Here is an 18,093-nt window from a genome sequence, read left to right as displayed (position 1 = left end):
ACAGAACCTGAATGACGTTTGATTGTTTTATTTACAATTCTGTACACTAACTAGAAATTCATAAAGATAACACAAGTGAACTAATTAAGTATGATGAGGGGAAAATTATTCAGTGTAGATCATTAGAAAGGTGAATACAACTTTCAGTTTACAATGTAATGGCTGAAAAGAGAAGAGAAAAATGCATCTTGTGTAAATCTTACTGGGTATAAATGAAGTCAGAGAGGTTACACATAAATACATGTAATGAACAGAAAACAAACTTAGGTTTTTAAGTACTAGAAATTTTTGTGTGTTTTAACCATCTGGAGTGGAAATGTTTCAAAAATATATGTCCATGCATTTTAAATTAGCATACTTAACCAATTAAATGTGGGACAACAGAGCGATTGAGAGATTACAGTGGTTAGGAGTCTTGGTTCTGTCATTTTCTAACTATAGAAGGTTATTTAACTTCTATAAGCTTCTGTTTCCTCATTTGCAAACAGGAGACAGAGGGGAGGGATAACAGTATCTACTTGACGAAGCTCCATGAAGATAAATTTAACAATAAATTTTAAAAAGTGCCGTAAATATCCAATGGATATATTTTTCTTGCTAATAACTTTAAAAGATGTGTACTTAAGAGATACATCAGTACTGTGTTCTGAATTCAACAAAAGGGTAACTGGGGAGGACGGGTTCTATAATAAGTAAGTTAGGTCATTCTATGTTTATCTCCTTTCTTAAAATCCCTAAGTCTCTTGAGAAGTCCTGCACTAATAATAAGGCATAAAACCCTTTTCCATGGAGTATTTGATAACATCTCAAGAGACATGCTCTACAAAATACACTTTGGTACAAACTGACCTTTAGTCAACAGTGACTGTGAACCAATATTAACTGCCGTAACCTTAGTCTGTGACAATGATGCCCTCCTCTTAAGCTCTAGTCCTGGATTGCTATAAAACTTTTTTAGACTTAACAGCTTTTTGAGATATAATCCACATTACCACACTATTTGTCCACTTAAAGTGTAGAATTCAGTGCTTTTTAATATCTTCCCAGGGTTGTAAAACCATCATCACAATCAAACTGTAGAATATTTTTATCCGCAGCCCCAAGAAATTCCATACCTATCAGCTGTCACCCTTCTTCTCACCTCCCCTTCTTTCCGTCTCTACAGACGGGCCCATTCTGGACATACCACCTTACAAATGCAATCACAGGTTATATGTTACTCTGTGATTCACTTCCTTTAGCCTAATGTTTCCATGTTGTAGCATCAATCAGGACTTCATTACTGTTTATTATCAAACAAACTTCCACTTATGATTATAACACATTTAGTTTATCCATTCATCAGTTGATGGACATTTTGGGTTGTTTCCACTTTTTGGCTATTATGAATAATGCTGCTATGAACATCTTTGTACCAGTTTCTATGTGGATGTACAGTTTCCTTTCTCTTAGGTATATTCTTAATGAGTGGAATGAGTGGAACCAGTGGAAACAGTGCTGGTTTAGAAGAGTTCTGGGTACAAATATGAGCTTAGTCACTAATCAATTCTGAATGTTTAAGGCAAACCCATCAAATCAGTCTCCACCTAGGTAACAAAACAAGGAGGCTGGCCTAGATGCTACTATGATTCCTTCCTCTCTACATTTCTATTATCTCCTCGGGGGTAAAAAAATTTTTTAAATCATTCACTAATTCATTAAAATGATGTTAGGGAAATAAAGACTATTCACTCCATAGCAAAGGAGAGATTTAAGAATTGTAAGAGAATTTCATAATAATTGAAAATTGTATTAACTGTTAGATTTAAGGTCTCAAAAGCTCTATAAAAAAGAATGCTATTATAGAATAAAAATGAAAAAGGTCTTAGGCCATGTTGGCTAATACCCTAATGAAGGTTTCTATGTAACATGGTAAAAGAAAATTAAAGCCCCAAAGCTTTATGAATGCAGAAGAAAAATGATTATTAAAATACGTATTTTAAGAAAGAAATATATCAGTAAAATGTTTTAAATTCTGAAAAGAACTACTATGAAATACTCTCTTTCAAAAGCAACCTCAAATGGAATTTAACAAAATATCTGAAAGCAACAAAAAATATTTCCTAAAGAATATTAATTTTGACATTGGAAAGTTCTAAGCATAGTATTATTTATCAAAATACGATTCATATTTCAACTTCAATAGAAACATAAGTAGTTAACAGTTACTTTTAATCATTTCTATAACAACTTAATGAAGGTGATCAATGTGATAAATTAAAGTGGTTAATAATGGAAAAATTTTTTTATCTTGAAATAAAAACTTGTAGATACAATTTACCTTTCAATAAATTGTGCTTAGCCTAATACTAAATATCACCGTATGTCATCTGAACATACATCGTACCTTTTATATTCATGTACATCCTATGTAGATCCTTAACTTTAAAGGACTTTCATACTCCACATAAAAGAAGAAAAAAAAGCCCTTAACTCTAATGACAAACCAATCTGGAGGTACAGTCATGAAAGGGAAATAACAGGAAAGATTTACCAACCATACAGGACAATGCAAAGACCACGCACACTGGTCTGTACCATCTAAATTCTCACAAAAATCCTGCCAGTAGGAGAATATTGCTCACATTCTACAGAAAAGGCTGACAATAAGGCTCAGAGAAGTTAGATCAATACAAACTTAGTCAAGGTACAATCTGACTTAAGTTTCCATCCTTCAGTTGACAAATGGGGTTATAACAGCTATAAAAATTGCAACAGTATCTTGTAAACAATTTTAAACATTCAACAAATGTTAGTACATCTTCCTAACATCTTTACTCTACTCATTAGAGTAAATTAACATATAAAAAGATCTTTTAGGGTCACCTAGCATGTAAGAACTAAATCAGGATTTGAACACAAGTCCGGCTGTACCCAAAACATATTCACTTAACTTTTCTGAGTCTCACTTCCCTCAGCTGTCAACATGTATTTGATGAGAGTTAAGAGGACTATATAAGACAATGTACAGAATCCTATGTGCCCAGAGACATCTTACATATTCATTTCACCAAGTCAAAATAATGTGCTAAGAAACACAAATGTTACATATATCGTAACTGATGAATATTTCCATCCAAAACACAACAGAAATTGAATCACTAAGTAAGTATACCTGAATTAAAACAAAAACAATTTTTTTAAATTATGTGAAATTAAAATACTTATTAAACCTCTATTATGTGAGATACCAACAAATTATGACTGAAGAAACTCTTACTACCACAATTCCTAATCTTGCCAATGACACAGATTTGCTAATAATTACCAATTCTTATGGCACAAATTATGTTACAAGCACCTTACTCTTTCAAGATTTCACATCAATATATGCTATATGCTTAAAGCTTTAGTTCTAAAATTATTGGGACACATACACAAAAACAAAGCCAGCCAACTTTAAACTTAATGGGTCTCGAGCTATACCACGTACACTTGCTGACATTCTAAGATACTAGCAAACAGTTCTGGTGTTCAGGGTGACAGGACAAAAATCAAAGAGGTGTGATACAAAAACTATGTGGCTGGCTTGCAGCATGAACCAAAAAAAAAAAAAAAAGGAAGGAATAAAGAGGATTAAGAAACTATGAAGAGAAAATATTCAATTATTACACCCCAAATCAAATCAGGTTTGCACAACTTAAAAAATATGAACGCCCTAAAAGACAGAAGCACTAGAAAGACCTAATTGATAAGCCCTCGTGTAACAAAGCTAATGTGTTCCTCGCCATCTCATGAAGAGGAAAACATGAAACAAAAAAAAACTCATAAATTTTTCCTATTCAGCTTGAATGAGTAATAACCAGTAATCCCAGAACCCCAGACCTCCAAATGAGTCAGAATTACTGTATTAAAAACTAATGATGTACTGTATGGTGAATAACATATCATAAAAAAAAAATTACTGTATTCAAAAGTCCCACTCAGTCACAAAGTGGCTGCAGGGCTCTAGGAAGTCTCGCCGCCACGCTAGGCTGCCTCACGTGAACAACGAAAGCTGTGACTGAACAGTGGGGGCCGCTAGAGAACTGCTACGGTCCCGCTCAAATAAGAAAGTCCAGGATTTTATGAACTTTCAGCTAGTACTCTTTACGGACAAACTCTTCCATCCACTTCCCATTCACTACAGTAAGAAAGAAGAACTTTCTTCTTTCTTCCTATGTGTCTTTGCAATAAACAAACACCTTTTCCAAAGTTTTCTGTTCTATAATCTGTATTTACTTCTTACCTGTTGCTCCTCTGGCATTGGTCTGAAATGGATTTGTAGAAGATGCCACAGAAGGACCAGAAGCAGCAACAAATGGATTTGTGGAAGGCGTAGCTTTAAAAAATTACAAAAATACACTGTAAAATCCTAATGTATTTGTATTCAATTACTAAAAATATTTGTTCATACAATTATGAACATAGAAAATTAGAGCTTTCTGATAATTAATTGTTGCTTTCATAGCCTTCCAGTACTCCTAAGAAAATGCAGTACAATACACACAAGCTTTATAAAAACCAGCATATATACCAGAAACACATACCTCCAAATGGAGCAGGCACACTTGAAGAAGCAGGCTGTGTCTGTGCAGAAGCACCCACTGGCACTGTTCCAAAAACACTGCTGAAAACAAATACAGAAAGAGTTTTCTATTTTTTTAAAGCAACGGTAATCTGTCTAGAGGGTGGCCATAAAATGTGGAAACAGGTATAATTGAACATACCGTACATCATAGCAGTTCTTAAACTTTATGTCTCAGGACTCATTTACATTTTGAAAAAAGTTACTGAGAACCCCAGAGTCTTTGTGTAAATGTGCTATATATTAACAATATGTATAGTACAGAAATTAAAACAGAAATTTTTTAAAATTTCATTCTTTTAAAATTAACCACAAAGCTATTACATGCTAACGTAAGCAGCATTTTTATGATAAAGAATTATATTTTCTAAAACCAAAGGAACTTAAGAGTCACAACGGTATTTTTGCAAATCCCCTGAATTAGAATAGAAGATCGTGCTGTTGTGAAAAACTGCTCTCATAGACACCTAGTTGAACAAAGTAGGAGAATCTGACAAGACTGGGTGCGTTCAGGGTGGTATGGCTATAGACAAACTAGGAGAATATGAACAGCTTTTTCAGGTAATTGTGAATACTTTCCTTGATATCATACCCAAAATGACAGTGATAGTTTACTATCAGAGGTTAGCTGCAAAATAGAATTTGAAATCATATCAATGAACTCCTTTGCACTCTATTGAAGTAACACCTACTAACTTATCTTGCACTTTAAATGAATCTTTTACCAATTTTATATTATTTGGAAAATATCTGATGCAAATCTAAATGTCAACAATTTCCTTATGCAAAAATCAAAAATTTACATTCATTAATATCACCACTCATATTATCAGAAAAGTAATGTGAAGCTGTCAAGCTCATGGTGGAGTCAATAAATCTTCTAAAATCCTAGTATTTGCTTGGAAGTGTGAATTTTATCAGTTATCTTCCTTAAAGTGACAGACTTAAATATTTCATTTTTGAGAAAATGTCTGCCAAATATCCAGATATGAATCACCATGGTTATTATCAGTCTTACTTTTATTTTCCCATAAAACAATGGATATATCCATTATTGTATGTGGCTGGTTCATTCCATAACTCAAACAACCACACAAGGTGACTTTCCTCAAGTCATCCACCATACTCATAATATGCAGCAGAAACTACTTGATACATACCTTACTTGAACACATAGAAAGTTAAGAAGACATTATTTAAGGGTCAAGATTTAATAAAATTAGATTTTTAAAAAGATTTGAGAGAATAAGAGGGGGGGAACAGAGAAAGAGAGGGAGAGACTCTCAAGCTGACTCCCTACTGAGCCCAGAGCCCGATGTGGGGCTCAATCCCACAACCCATGAGATCATGACCCAAGCTGAAACCGAGAGTCGGACGTTTAACCAACTGAGCCACCCCAGCACCGCAATAAAATTAAATTTTTTCACTGTTTCATCAAGAATATTTGTAAGAATATATAAATAAGTCATGGGGAAGTAATGTACAGCACGGTGACTATAGTCAGTAATATTATAGTGCATACTTGAAAGTTATAAAGAGAGTAAATCCTAAAAGTTAGCTCTGTATGGGGACAGACAGTAACTACACTTACGTGATCATTTCACAATGTACACAAACATCAAATCATTATGTTGTATACCTGAAATCAATGTTATATACCAATGATACCTCATTAAAAATTAAAAAGAATATTAATCAGGAAAACTAAATCAAGACTATTCACAAGTAAAACTGAATGTGTGGTGTAAGAAATATAATGACAATTAGATGACTACTAGTACAGTTTGGTGTCGTGGTCTTAATTTGTGCTAAAGTGCTGGCAAGTTTTTATTTGTCACTGTTTTTGCACCATCATTACAAATGTCAAATACTGAAAACACAACCTGTCAGAATTATTTTGACTATAGTTTTAACTTCTAAGACCCCTTGAAAGGGTCTCAGGTCCACAGTAATATGATATCAATAAACCATTTGTTATGTATACCTATGTTTCCAGACTTTATGGTCACCTTGCTATAGGTCACTATTATACATGTCTAACACAGACAATCTTAATGACAATATATATATATATAAATACTCTAAACTTTATTCTTTGTATTCAATTTTTCCTATTTGGCATATAGAAAATTAATTACTGGAGAATCCAAGTAGTTAGTGTTACAATCCTCCCATTTCTCTCTAGAAAAGGCGCTAAAGGGAAACAAAAAGCTGCTCAGATAACAAAAGAAAGAAGAGAGAATATGCAGGATGGAAAACAAAGAGATGGATAAAGAAAGCACTGTATGGTAAGTCACTTGTACTTCTGGATCTGTTTCCTTCAGAAATGCAGAAGTTACAACTAGAAGAGTTTTTAAAGATCTATTGCTGTTAAAATGTGTTAGACTTTCTGCTGCCAAGAATTCCCTCACACCAGATATATTTGAACACAGTTAACAAATGTCTATGTGTTAATACTAGTAGGACACTGATGAGATACAGAATTGGGTCTTGGGTTCTCTTGCAAACATTTCTAAAAATGTTTATTTACAATTAAAGCTACAACATGTTACTTTCAGTGTTTAGTCTTCATGACTGAAAACTGTACCTTAAAAGTATATAATTTGCTAAATGGATTCTCTGCTCAGTATAATTAAATCTGTATATAACTCTCCACTCTGAGATGTGTATACACCCTCAATTACACTTTAGTGTTCAAGGAAGAAAAGTAACAAAACCTTTGATTAAATAAAAAGATAAAATGGCAATTACTCAACGATATTTTAATTAGCAAATTAAACTCAGTTTCTGCAAACTACAAAAATACTCAAAAATTTAAAAAATATGTCCCCAGTCATTATTTAACATTTATTCGGAGTCAAAAAAAAGATACAACACGAACCAGGAACATTGACTGAGACAAGGTAAGGTACCTGCTAGCATTACTTGTGGAAGTATATGCATTACTGGAAGTGGCTGCAGAGCTGAAAACACTGTCTAGTTCTGCCAGGGCTGCGTATTTGTCTGAGGATGCACTTGACTGACTGGGAACTGAAACCACAGAACCAACAGGAGCTTTACCTGTGGTCCCAAAGCCACTCCCCTGATCACCACCTATAAACGAACAAAAACAAATTACACTGAAAACTTAGTTATGCTTTCAATTTATCAACTCCATTTGCCATGAAACACATGTAAATTTAAAACTGATTTAAAGCTAAGCAAATAAATGGATAGGACTCTACAGTCTTATCTAATAAACTACCTAGAAACTATCAGACAAGATTAGTTGCTACACGTACCATTTTGGTAGAGACAAAAAGCTGCTTCTGTAACAAAAACGAAAATGTTGTACCAATAACATGTCTAGCTCATGTATAAAGAACAAATTCTCGAAGTGCCACATTAACATCTCCAAAACAGGTGATTCTCACTCAAGTGAACATACAATTTATAAAATGCTAGACTCAATGTGAATAACCCATTAATAATATCATTTTCCCAGGGCTGTCCATAAAAAAATTAGAGACAGTAGTAAGAGGAAACATTTACATAGCACTTATGTGCCAGGCACTGTTCTAAATGACTGAGATACAGTAACACATGCAAGTTCGATGCTATTACTACCCTCATTTTGGAGATGAGAAAGCATGGTCAGAGATCAGGATGCAGACTCCAGTCCAAAAGCAGACCTCTGCTGTTCTCTACCACACTACACATTTTGAGAGGCAAAATACTGGCCTTAAGATCAAAACCAGGTATAAAAATATACTGTGAAAATAATTTTTTAAAATACCAAAATATTAATAGTAAAAATAGTTCAAAACACATATATTACAAAAACCACCATATAACCCTCCAGTCAGCACTATTAATAGGATTTGTTGGCCCTCTATGGCCCTCCAACAGTGAAACATACTTTCTTTTTTTTTTTTTTTTTAAATATTTTTATTTTATTTATTTGACAGAGACAGCCAGCGAGAGAGGGAACACAAGCAGGGGGAGTGGGAGAGGAAGAAGCAGGCTCCTAGTGGAGGAGCCTGATGTGGGGCTCGATCCCAGAACGCCGGGATCACGCCCTGAGCCGCGAAGGCAGATGCTTAACGACCGCGCCACCCAGGCGCCCTTCTAAGACAAAATTGTATTCTGTCAATATTTTCTTTTAAAATTAGAACTTTACAAATAGTTTCTAGGCCTTCCAAAAGGCCTACTATTGGATTGTTTCACATCCAAAATATGGCAAATAGTCATGAACCTTAAGTATAGACAAAATTTCTTCACAACTATGAAAAGCATAATGACCTTAAATTTTAATAGGCACAACCAAATTTAGAGGACTGTTTAATATACAAATTGGTATTTATTTTGTTTAAAGCTTAATACCTTGCCCAGCACTGAAGATATTATCTAAATTAGCAAGTGCTGCATATTTGTCTGTAGTCTGTAGACCAGCTTTGTTCGTTGAAACTTTACTAACAGCCGATGCTGTTTGATGACTCTGAGAAGTATTGAAGGTTCCAAAATCAGCACTGGAGGATTTGGGGAAGTTATCAAAATGAGCAAAATTAGCATTTACTGATCCAGCACTTCCACCTGTAACAGAATAAACAAAACACTTGAAATTTCTAGACTTCTCCTAAAATCCTTTGATAGATTACATGATTTCTTCCTTAATTAAGTGTTCTATAAGCAATCCTACTGGCAGATGGCATTTAACTTTGATCATCTATATGACTTTTTATAATTTGGGAAACTACATTTTCAAAGGCCCTGGCAATACATAGGGTAACAAGTTACTATATGTAATTATCTACCCTGTACCCTGAAGTGAAGACTATAAGTCACAGAAGATTAACTCCATGCTACCTGGTTTAAGACTCAGTTACCTTATAGACTATTCAGCTATCTATATACTATCACCTTTTACTAGTTCTCCCTAAACGGATTCCATAAGCAAGATGCAAAGTATCTTAAACTCTAAGCTCCTGTAGCTCCAATACAGACATGGTTGAAACAAATCCCAGGGTGGGGATTTAAAATGTTTAAGATGTACTATTTTGATCTACAATTTCTTAAAAAGTGGTCTTTGAGCTTTATGCTTATTTTACTTGAAGAGCTCATATGTAATTCCGCATAATTTAATGTACATATAATATCATGATTGTCCTCAGTAAAATCATGTCCTATCATATAGTTCAAGGAATAAAAATTAGAGTACACAATCTATAATCTAAATATCATACCAATTTTTAAATTTATAGACCACAATTCACCCAATGGTCACTACTGTATATATCCTGCTAAGATTTTAAAGATTGTTCTGTACTCTAGAGACTTCTCTAAAGTACTATCAAGACTAAAGCCAGACTATCTCATTCTATGCCTCTGATGCTACACTGTTGTTATTAGTTCTTTACACCTACATGGTAACTGCAGCAATCAAAACAGTATATATAGTTATATATTAAATGATAGCAAAGCACAATTACAGATATTGTAAATACAGAAAGATACAGCCCTATTTTAAAAAAGAGAACACAAACACTTTCCCATCAATTAGTATTATAGACATTATAAAATTTATACTGATAAAATTTCTTTCAGGAATTAAGCTCCAGTAGTTTTCAATCAAAACTAAGTAATGTGTGTTAGTATTTAAGACTGTGATCTGTTGTAAGTAGCTGGTGAACAAAGTACGTCATACTAAGCTTTCAAAATTTGTATGATGAAATTTACTTCTAATTATTAAATACTGAACTATTAAATCAACTCTTTTATTGTATACTATTGTGTTCTCTGAGATTAGTAATAGTGAAGAGAGAATAAAAGTGAGAATTTCAGAATGATTACCATTAAAAAATGAGTAACGTTCTATAATTGAAAAATCCATGAAACAACATAAAACATACAAATTAGTAAAAGATGCCTACTTGACAACAGAACTTACTGTTGGAAGCCTGGAGAGGAAAAGCTGAAGTAAATTCACCAAAACTGCAGCTAGATGAAAGCATTCTAAATGCTGGAGAGCCAGAAATTATGTAAATGATGGAATTTAAACAAGAAAAGAAAAAAGAAAATTGAAAGAAAAGGCTTTAAGACAATACACAGAGTTAAAAGTTGAAAGAAAAATAATCAGCCAAAGATCTAAAGGAGGGTTCAATGAGATTCCGAAAATAATACAGGTAATGGGACAGCACTCAATGTCTGAAGACCGATTCCTGCACAGAAAACTATTTCCAGTCTGATTAGGGTGATTGTTCAATAGTCTGATTTTGACTACCAGTATTTATCTTCTCAAGCTTGCTGCCCTGAAAATTACTTATATTTTTATTTCTATGGAAGCAATCCATTAGCTTCCTTTATTCAGAGCCTTTATTTAATGTGCTCTGTGAATCTAACAAATTTTTAGCACTGTAATGCATAAAGAAATTTAAGGAAGACTCATGCGCAGGAAAAGGAAGAGAACAGACACTACGAATTAGACAACACACCAGAGAGTTAAAAAAAAAAACAGATGAACACAGAAAAAAATAAAGATTTCAGGTTTCCCCAGAGCTTTTTAAGGATAGAACTATTTGAAAATCAAATAATTATAGATTTTAAGTTTAGAATAATTTTTCAAACGACATCTAGAGAGTTTTATGTTTTAAAGTAAACACTGAAGCATAATGCCGGAGACGCTCTACCTGTAGTTTGGGGCTGAAAAGGAGAGTGACTCGCTGTGGGGAAACCTCCAAAATTACTCGAACCACTAGACTGTCCAAATGCATCAAAGTTTGCAAAATCTGCATTTGCAGAATTCTGAGCTGTAAATGGTAAGGAACAATATATGTTAATGAATATGAAAATTATAAATGAAAAATATGACAAATGAAATTTTATGAAAAGTTTGTCTCATAATTCACTTTAAAGAGAATTCACTTAGAAATCAAATCATAAATCCTACCAATGTTTATTTAACCCAGTTTCAAGCAATTCATTAAAACATATCCAAAAATTTCCCCAAACACTTTGTATAACAATAAATGTGTACACAATACCCTTTGAATAGCCACAGGAATAGTAGAGTAAAAGTGATTCTATTAAAGGAACCTCTAAGAGCATTAAATACATGAGTTACAGTAAAGCAAACAGAGATGTATGATATAGATTACATTCTGGAAAATTCAGACTTAAAATGGTAGTAAGTGATTCACCAGCTATGTGAATCTAAAATAATGATACAAAGAAGGTTAAATTCCTTTAATATTCTTTTGGGTTTTTTCTAAGTTTACAACTATTTTACACCATGGCATATAAAAATTTGAAAAACTGAATGTATAACAAGGACAGAGCTGCCAAACAAATCAAAGATATTCACATTCTATTAGAACCTGCCATTTTTCAGACATACTAAAATTTGAGAAATGATGAAAACAGTAAAATTTATGTGTACTTCAGACTCAGTGAAAAAGACCAATTGGTATTTTCCCACAGGTCATCAATATAAGAGCAAATTTTTAGGCTTCTCTAAACTTAAAATATGTAGCTAAGTAAAATAATTCAAAAGATTTTTTTTTAAAGGCTAAAGATGATGCTGAATAAGATTTTTATAGAGAGTATGATGAGAAGTCGCTGGTATGCAGGAAAGGGAATGCTAAGTGGGAAGAATGAAAAGCATGCCCAAAAGATAAAGGCTGAATGCCATCAACACAGTAAGAGTCAGCGACTTTTAAATCCTTTGCAGGCAATTTCACTTCAAGGAAGTTTTGGTAAAGAAATAATCTTATAAATGAGTATGGCTACATCTAACAGCTAAACAACATGTGTTTTATAATAATGAAAAAAATTAAAAACTCAAAACGGCCAGTAATGAGGGATCACTTAAATATATTATGAAACATTATACAAAGAAATATAAGGCAGCCATTTAAAAAAAAACATAGAATATGTAGTCCTATTTAAAGATGATTATGACAAAGTCAATAAGATAAACAGATTCGAAATACATTTTCATTTGCCAATTTTGTTAGCATGGTATCATGTGCACAGAAAATCCGCGTTTTCGTTAACTCAAAGTAGTGAATTTTCAGATTGGTATCGTTTTCTCCTTTGCTTGAGTTTACTAAAAGCTTTTGCAATAAATATGTATTCTAATTTATAAAAAACAAAAAAGTTATAAACAAGAAATTTTCCACTAACCAAGTAAAACATCACTCTAGCTTTATTTATAGCATTTTATAATTACTCTTTTGTGTCTGTCTGAAAGGGTATGACTGCAGCAGGGGGAAATCACCTAAAGTAGACCTCCTTTTACTAGACACCTGTGCCACTTCCCTTCCTACGTCCTCACATCTAGCACTTCCGACAGGTGGAAGTGCTATGCTACATATACATATCACTGCTCACACTTTGTTCTTGAAAACCTTTTTTAAACACATTTGTCCTAGCTTTCAAACATTACACAGAGGTATCTAAATTAAAAGGTCAAAAGGCTGCTTACTGCATAACAAAATAAATTTTGTATTTACTGGATACTCTGAAATCTTGTTATTATTTCTACTTAACATAAGAAAATTCAATTTCTTTATAGGCTGAGATTTTACTTTCCCAAAAATAAACACAATGAAAGATATACTAATAAAAAATAAATGAAAAGATCAATATATTGAAAAGTATTTGGAAGAAATATCCACACAAGTTTAAATAATAAATACAAGTTTAAACATAGTTACCATTTAGTATAATGAACTAAGTTTATGAAAAGTGAATCTAAAATAATCAGAGAATTCCATCCTAACAAAGAAACTGTACAGCCTTGGACAAGTCCCTCAACTGCTCAGGCTCTTCCAGTTTTTTCACTAGCAAAACAAAAGGATTCACTAAATGACCTGTACTTGCAAATCCAGTAGTATGACTCTACAAATTATAAGACAACAGGAATAGATTTTTAAGAACTTCGGAATACTAGGTCCAGAAGAGGAAAATTCTACTAAAAGAAGTCGAATATTAAACATATAGATAAAACTATCAACCAAAAATAAAAGAATATGGTACAGAAGTTCTCAAATTTAGAGTGGGTTATATTTCAAAAGACATGTTCTAAGTTTTTTGAACAATTTAGTTGTACATTTGAGAATAAATGACACGCATCTATACCTTGGAGAAAAAGGAATTAGGTCCCTAAGCTGGTTTATCACTTACAATCTCGAATATACGTGAATATGTAGTCTACAATAATACATATTCCACATTTAACTTACATTTAGACCATTATAGGGAAAATATACATTTAACATGTTTCAAACATCATCAGGAAACAACTCAGTTCAACATAATCTGTTTTGTTAATCAAGTCTGTTTTATCACATTTATAAACACTGGTGTTTTCCAACCGAAGCACCAAACACATTAATCAAACACCTATTCATTAGAGCAAAGCAAGACTTTGTAATACTTCTATCAGTTTTTATATGGAGACATTACATCTACTCAGTGTCTTCAACAATTGGTTATAGTAACTTTTAAAATTGGTAAGTACTGTAGAATGAATTTTTAGAAACCACAACTTTGGAAATTAAACACTAATAAATTCAATAATACAAAAATTACTATCTGGAACCTCAAGCAATCTCTATACAAAGAAATATAAACTGAACAGAAGGTGACAAAACAGTAAAGATGCTTTTTAAATATGATCTTATCTCAAAAAGCACAAAGAAATAATCTCAGTTTAAGAATTTAAGGCATTGAAGTTAATGAGCCTGAATCTTGCTGAGAACTGTCTTCCACCTCCAGTGAGATATCGGTACTCATGAGAAAGGAAGATAAACGTAGAGACCAGAGATAGAAACTGACTGCAGTCATCAAATTGAGCTGAATTTGTTTCACCTACATATTTAAATTCTTTTTCATCAACCCCAACACTTAGAACATTTCACATTAAATAAACAAGCTTTCTTGCTTCTCTTAAAAGAAAATCAGTATATCTAGTAATCCTGAGCCTGTATGTCCATGTGGCAACAGGGGGTTAGAACATCCCCCTTTGGATGTGGTTCCTTCTACAATGCATTATATTATTAACCTGTGTTAACTAGATGGCAAGACAATAAAGTTTAACGTCCATAGTACGAGGTGTGACAAAAATCAATGACAGTTTATAGTTCATAGGTTTGTGGTATGTTTATTACCAAGCAAAATAACTTAAATTCTGTAGGCTAATTATGTTTCTAACTGCGTAAGTACTTCTGTGAAAGATGACTTTTCCTGAACACAGCGATAACCCCATCACTGATACACATCGCCACATACCATCTCAGCCCAGGATGTTCGGATGAAGGGTGAAGACATCCGGCTTTTAAGTCATTAAACTATCTGCAAATATAACAGGTTTCCCTATAAAATAATGCTCACTAGACTGGCATATCTGAATAATTATCATTTGCTATTAAAAGTTCCATTTGTCATATCAATCTGTACAGGAGAAAATTTTCGCCTTAGAAAGTTTTTTAAGAGGTGCCTGGGTAACTCCTTCGGTTGAGTGTCCAACTCTTAGGTTTCAGCTTAGGTCATGATCTCCTGGGAGAGTCTGCTTGAGGGTGCTCTCCCTCCACCCCCACCCTGCCACCTGTTGCACACATGCCGGCTCGAACGCCCTCTCTCTCTCTCTCACTCAAATAAACAAATCTAAAAAAAAAAAAAAAAATGAAAATTTCAGGGTGGCTGACTTTATATCTGTGGACCATACATGGAAAAATAAAGATTCAGAGTTCTTGTAAAGGCTAGGGAAAAAGACATAGAACAGAAAAAGAGGAAATGAATAATTTTATTAGCTTTCTTCTTGTAGCATGTGTATATATTTTATTCTCCTGGAATCACATGGAGTTTTGGGGTTTTTTTTTTTTGTTTTTTTTAAAAAGGTGATTTGAGTGTGCATTCACAAATAAGAACTTCAGGCTAAAAAACTACTCCTCTTAGGCAACCTGACCTAACTGACATGGTTATTAAACTATATCCTCACAGACTAATCTTTCCTACCATTTCCACCACATGTGGAAAAGAGACAAAACAGTTAAGATCTACTATCTTCTATCAAACTGATAAAATTACGGGTTTCATTTGTTTCCTTTTTTTTTTTTTTTAACATTCTACAATTAAATAATGGCTATTATATTCAAAGAGCATTTTAAAGGAGTTATTGATGCTATGAGTGGAATCATGTTACAAAGCAGCTGGTGGAGCTGCAATGACCTGTATAACTATTTTTGGCTAACAAGGCTACCTGGAAGAGGATAGCATTATTTCCTTGAATGGTGAATATTCACAAATTGCACTTAAGGACAAAAACACAAGGGGAACATGAAACAAGTTGAAAATTTACAAAAGAGCTTGGTAGCTACTTATCAGTCACCTCAAATTATATATCAGTAAGTGTAACATTGAAATAAATGCAAACTATTCATGAATTACAGAAGGTTCACTCTATATTCCTTGATTCTTCAACTCCTTTTGCCAGGATTCAAGCAACAGGTGGGAACGCAGAGCTGGGGCTCCTCTTTGGTCAGAGGAGACTAGCTGCCCACCTGGAGAATGAAGGGGGAAAAGTCTCCCCAGGTTTCCTGGACTTTTTGCTGCATAGCTAACACAGGAAAAGAGAAACCTACCACAGTCCCAACATCTTAAGCTTCCTGATTTTTTACCCTTCTCAGTATAATCTTTGCTAAGAAAGAGATCCTCTTCATCCTAGTATCCCTTTTTAAAGCAAACACACACACACAAACATATATAAATTACACATAATTTCCTTCTGTAGCAGGCCCTTAGAAAATACTTTAACATTTACTTTTTCTCATTAATATTTAAAACAAAAGGTTCCTTTAATGCTTGCTAGAAAGAAATGTGGCTGAAGAGCAGCTTTTCCATAATTTTTAGAATTATCTTAAACAGTACATTTTGGGTGTGTGTGTATATATGTTATACTTAATACCATTATTATCCAACTATAAGCCAGGTCATCAAATTAAAATGAAGGAACAGCATCACAATCTCACAGGTGAGTAAAAGAAGGTAAAGTAAGTTCTAAAATACAAATAGGAAATCAATTCTATAAGTGCTAGTTTCTGCTATGCTCACAAAATAGTGAAATACAAGTTTTAGAAAGATAGTCTTGAATTTTTCTTGATTATATAATTAAAGTTATGAAAATCAGTGACAAAGAAACAAAAAATGTAAGCTAATACCCCATACATACATGCAAAAATATAAAGCAAAGTTTCAAATGATGACAAAATCAATTCTTAATTTTAGTGCTCTACATTTGGTATGATGCTTACTCAACTCACAAATGCTGAGAAGTAAACTTTCTAGGACATACACATCAAAGCCTACTGGCATCCAAAAGATTATTTCACACGTATCTCTGATATAAATACAATGTAGGCTTTCAGACTGTTTATATCAGACCTTATAAAAAAAAGTAGAAGGAAGCATAAACAACTCTAAAGACTCATTCCGACTCCAAAGCCTATTTCTTTTCACTACATTATGCCATTTCACTGTCCACTATAATTATTTACTATTACAATTAGAAAGGCACAAATGACTACATCCATACTTTAATAATCAATTTTTAAATATTACCTAAGCAACTGCAAGTTTTACATATTCATTTACAAAACAAAACTCCATAACTTCTAATTTCTGGTGAAGTACATTTAACTCTTGTAACAAACATGTTAAGTCTGGGAATAAAAAGAAGTTATATCTTCTAGAGCCAACCTGAAGATACTGCTACTCTAAAGATGGGATAATATGAACATCAATAAAGATAATAATGACAACAGATTTGAGATGTAGCAAATGTTAAATCTATGAATCCATAATGATATGAAACAAAAAATAGATCATCATTAAACTATGGTGGGGATTCAACTCATTCTGATACACGATTGGTCAGAATCAGTCATATATTAACTTTCCTACACAAATTATACCACTGGATAACCAAAGATTTTTAAAGAAGTATTTCAGCTCATAAATGAAGGAATGATAAATTTAGAATATCAACATTTTGCAAAACGGACCCAGGCATGGAGCATCAACAGCTCATACTACAAAAACAGAAACAATCGATAATATGTGCCTCTTAAACCATAAGTAGCAGGTTTGCACCACTCCAAAAAAATAACCTGTAACAGATCATATATCTAGAACCAACTATCAATTTATAGAGAATACAGAGAGAAGAACCTGTCAAAGGACCCCAGAGTGGTGCAATCAACAAATTCAGATTAAAATCAACTAAATACTCTACAGGACAAATAACCTGATTTCTTCAACAAACAACAGAGGAGAAAAATGAGATGGAGGAAGAACCCAAAGACTATGACGTGATCTATCTCACAACTGCCGTGTGTACACCTTATCTGAATAAACTGTGTGTGTCTGTCTGAACTGTAATGGAAAATGTGGATAGTGACTAATGAATAATAATAATTATTATCATTATTAGTTAAGGAATGATAATACTA

At 33.2% G+C, this 18,093-nt stretch overlaps 1 protein-coding gene across 8 annotated transcripts in view; it reads right to left on the bottom strand.

Annotated features, from left to right (window-relative positions):
• Window positions 1-18,093, bottom strand: part of AGFG1 (ArfGAP with FG repeats 1) — a 78,684-nt gene that overhangs the window by 11,916 nt on the left and 48,675 nt on the right. For 4 of the 8 annotated variants that reach the window (XM_045775252.2, XM_045775254.2, XM_045775255.2 and 1 more), the window contains exons 6-11: window positions 11,272-11,391; window positions 10,533-10,604; window positions 8,969-9,178; window positions 7,519-7,699; window positions 4,569-4,648; window positions 4,268-4,360 (exon numbers count right to left, since the gene is read on the bottom strand). In XM_045775252.2, coding sequence (XP_045631208.1) covers window positions 4,268-4,360; window positions 4,569-4,648; window positions 7,519-7,699; window positions 8,969-9,178; window positions 10,533-10,604; window positions 11,272-11,391 — 756 coding nt within the window. The remainder of the gene's footprint in view (window positions 1-4,267; window positions 4,361-4,568; window positions 4,649-7,518; window positions 7,700-8,968; window positions 9,179-10,532; window positions 10,605-11,271; window positions 11,392-18,093) is intronic. The other 4 variants (XM_045775257.2, XM_045775258.2, XM_045775259.2 and 1 more) reach the window with 2 other exon arrangements.

Source organism: Ursus americanus, chromosome 1 (assembly GCF_024610735.1).
Source record: "Ursus americanus isolate L20-20 chromosome 1, mUrsAme1.1.p, whole genome shotgun sequence".
Classification (NCBI taxonomy): Eukaryota; Metazoa; Chordata; class Mammalia; order Carnivora; family Ursidae; genus Ursus; species Ursus americanus.
Note: the sequence above shows the minus strand (reverse complement) of the source record. Positions and strands in the feature narration are given on the sequence as shown.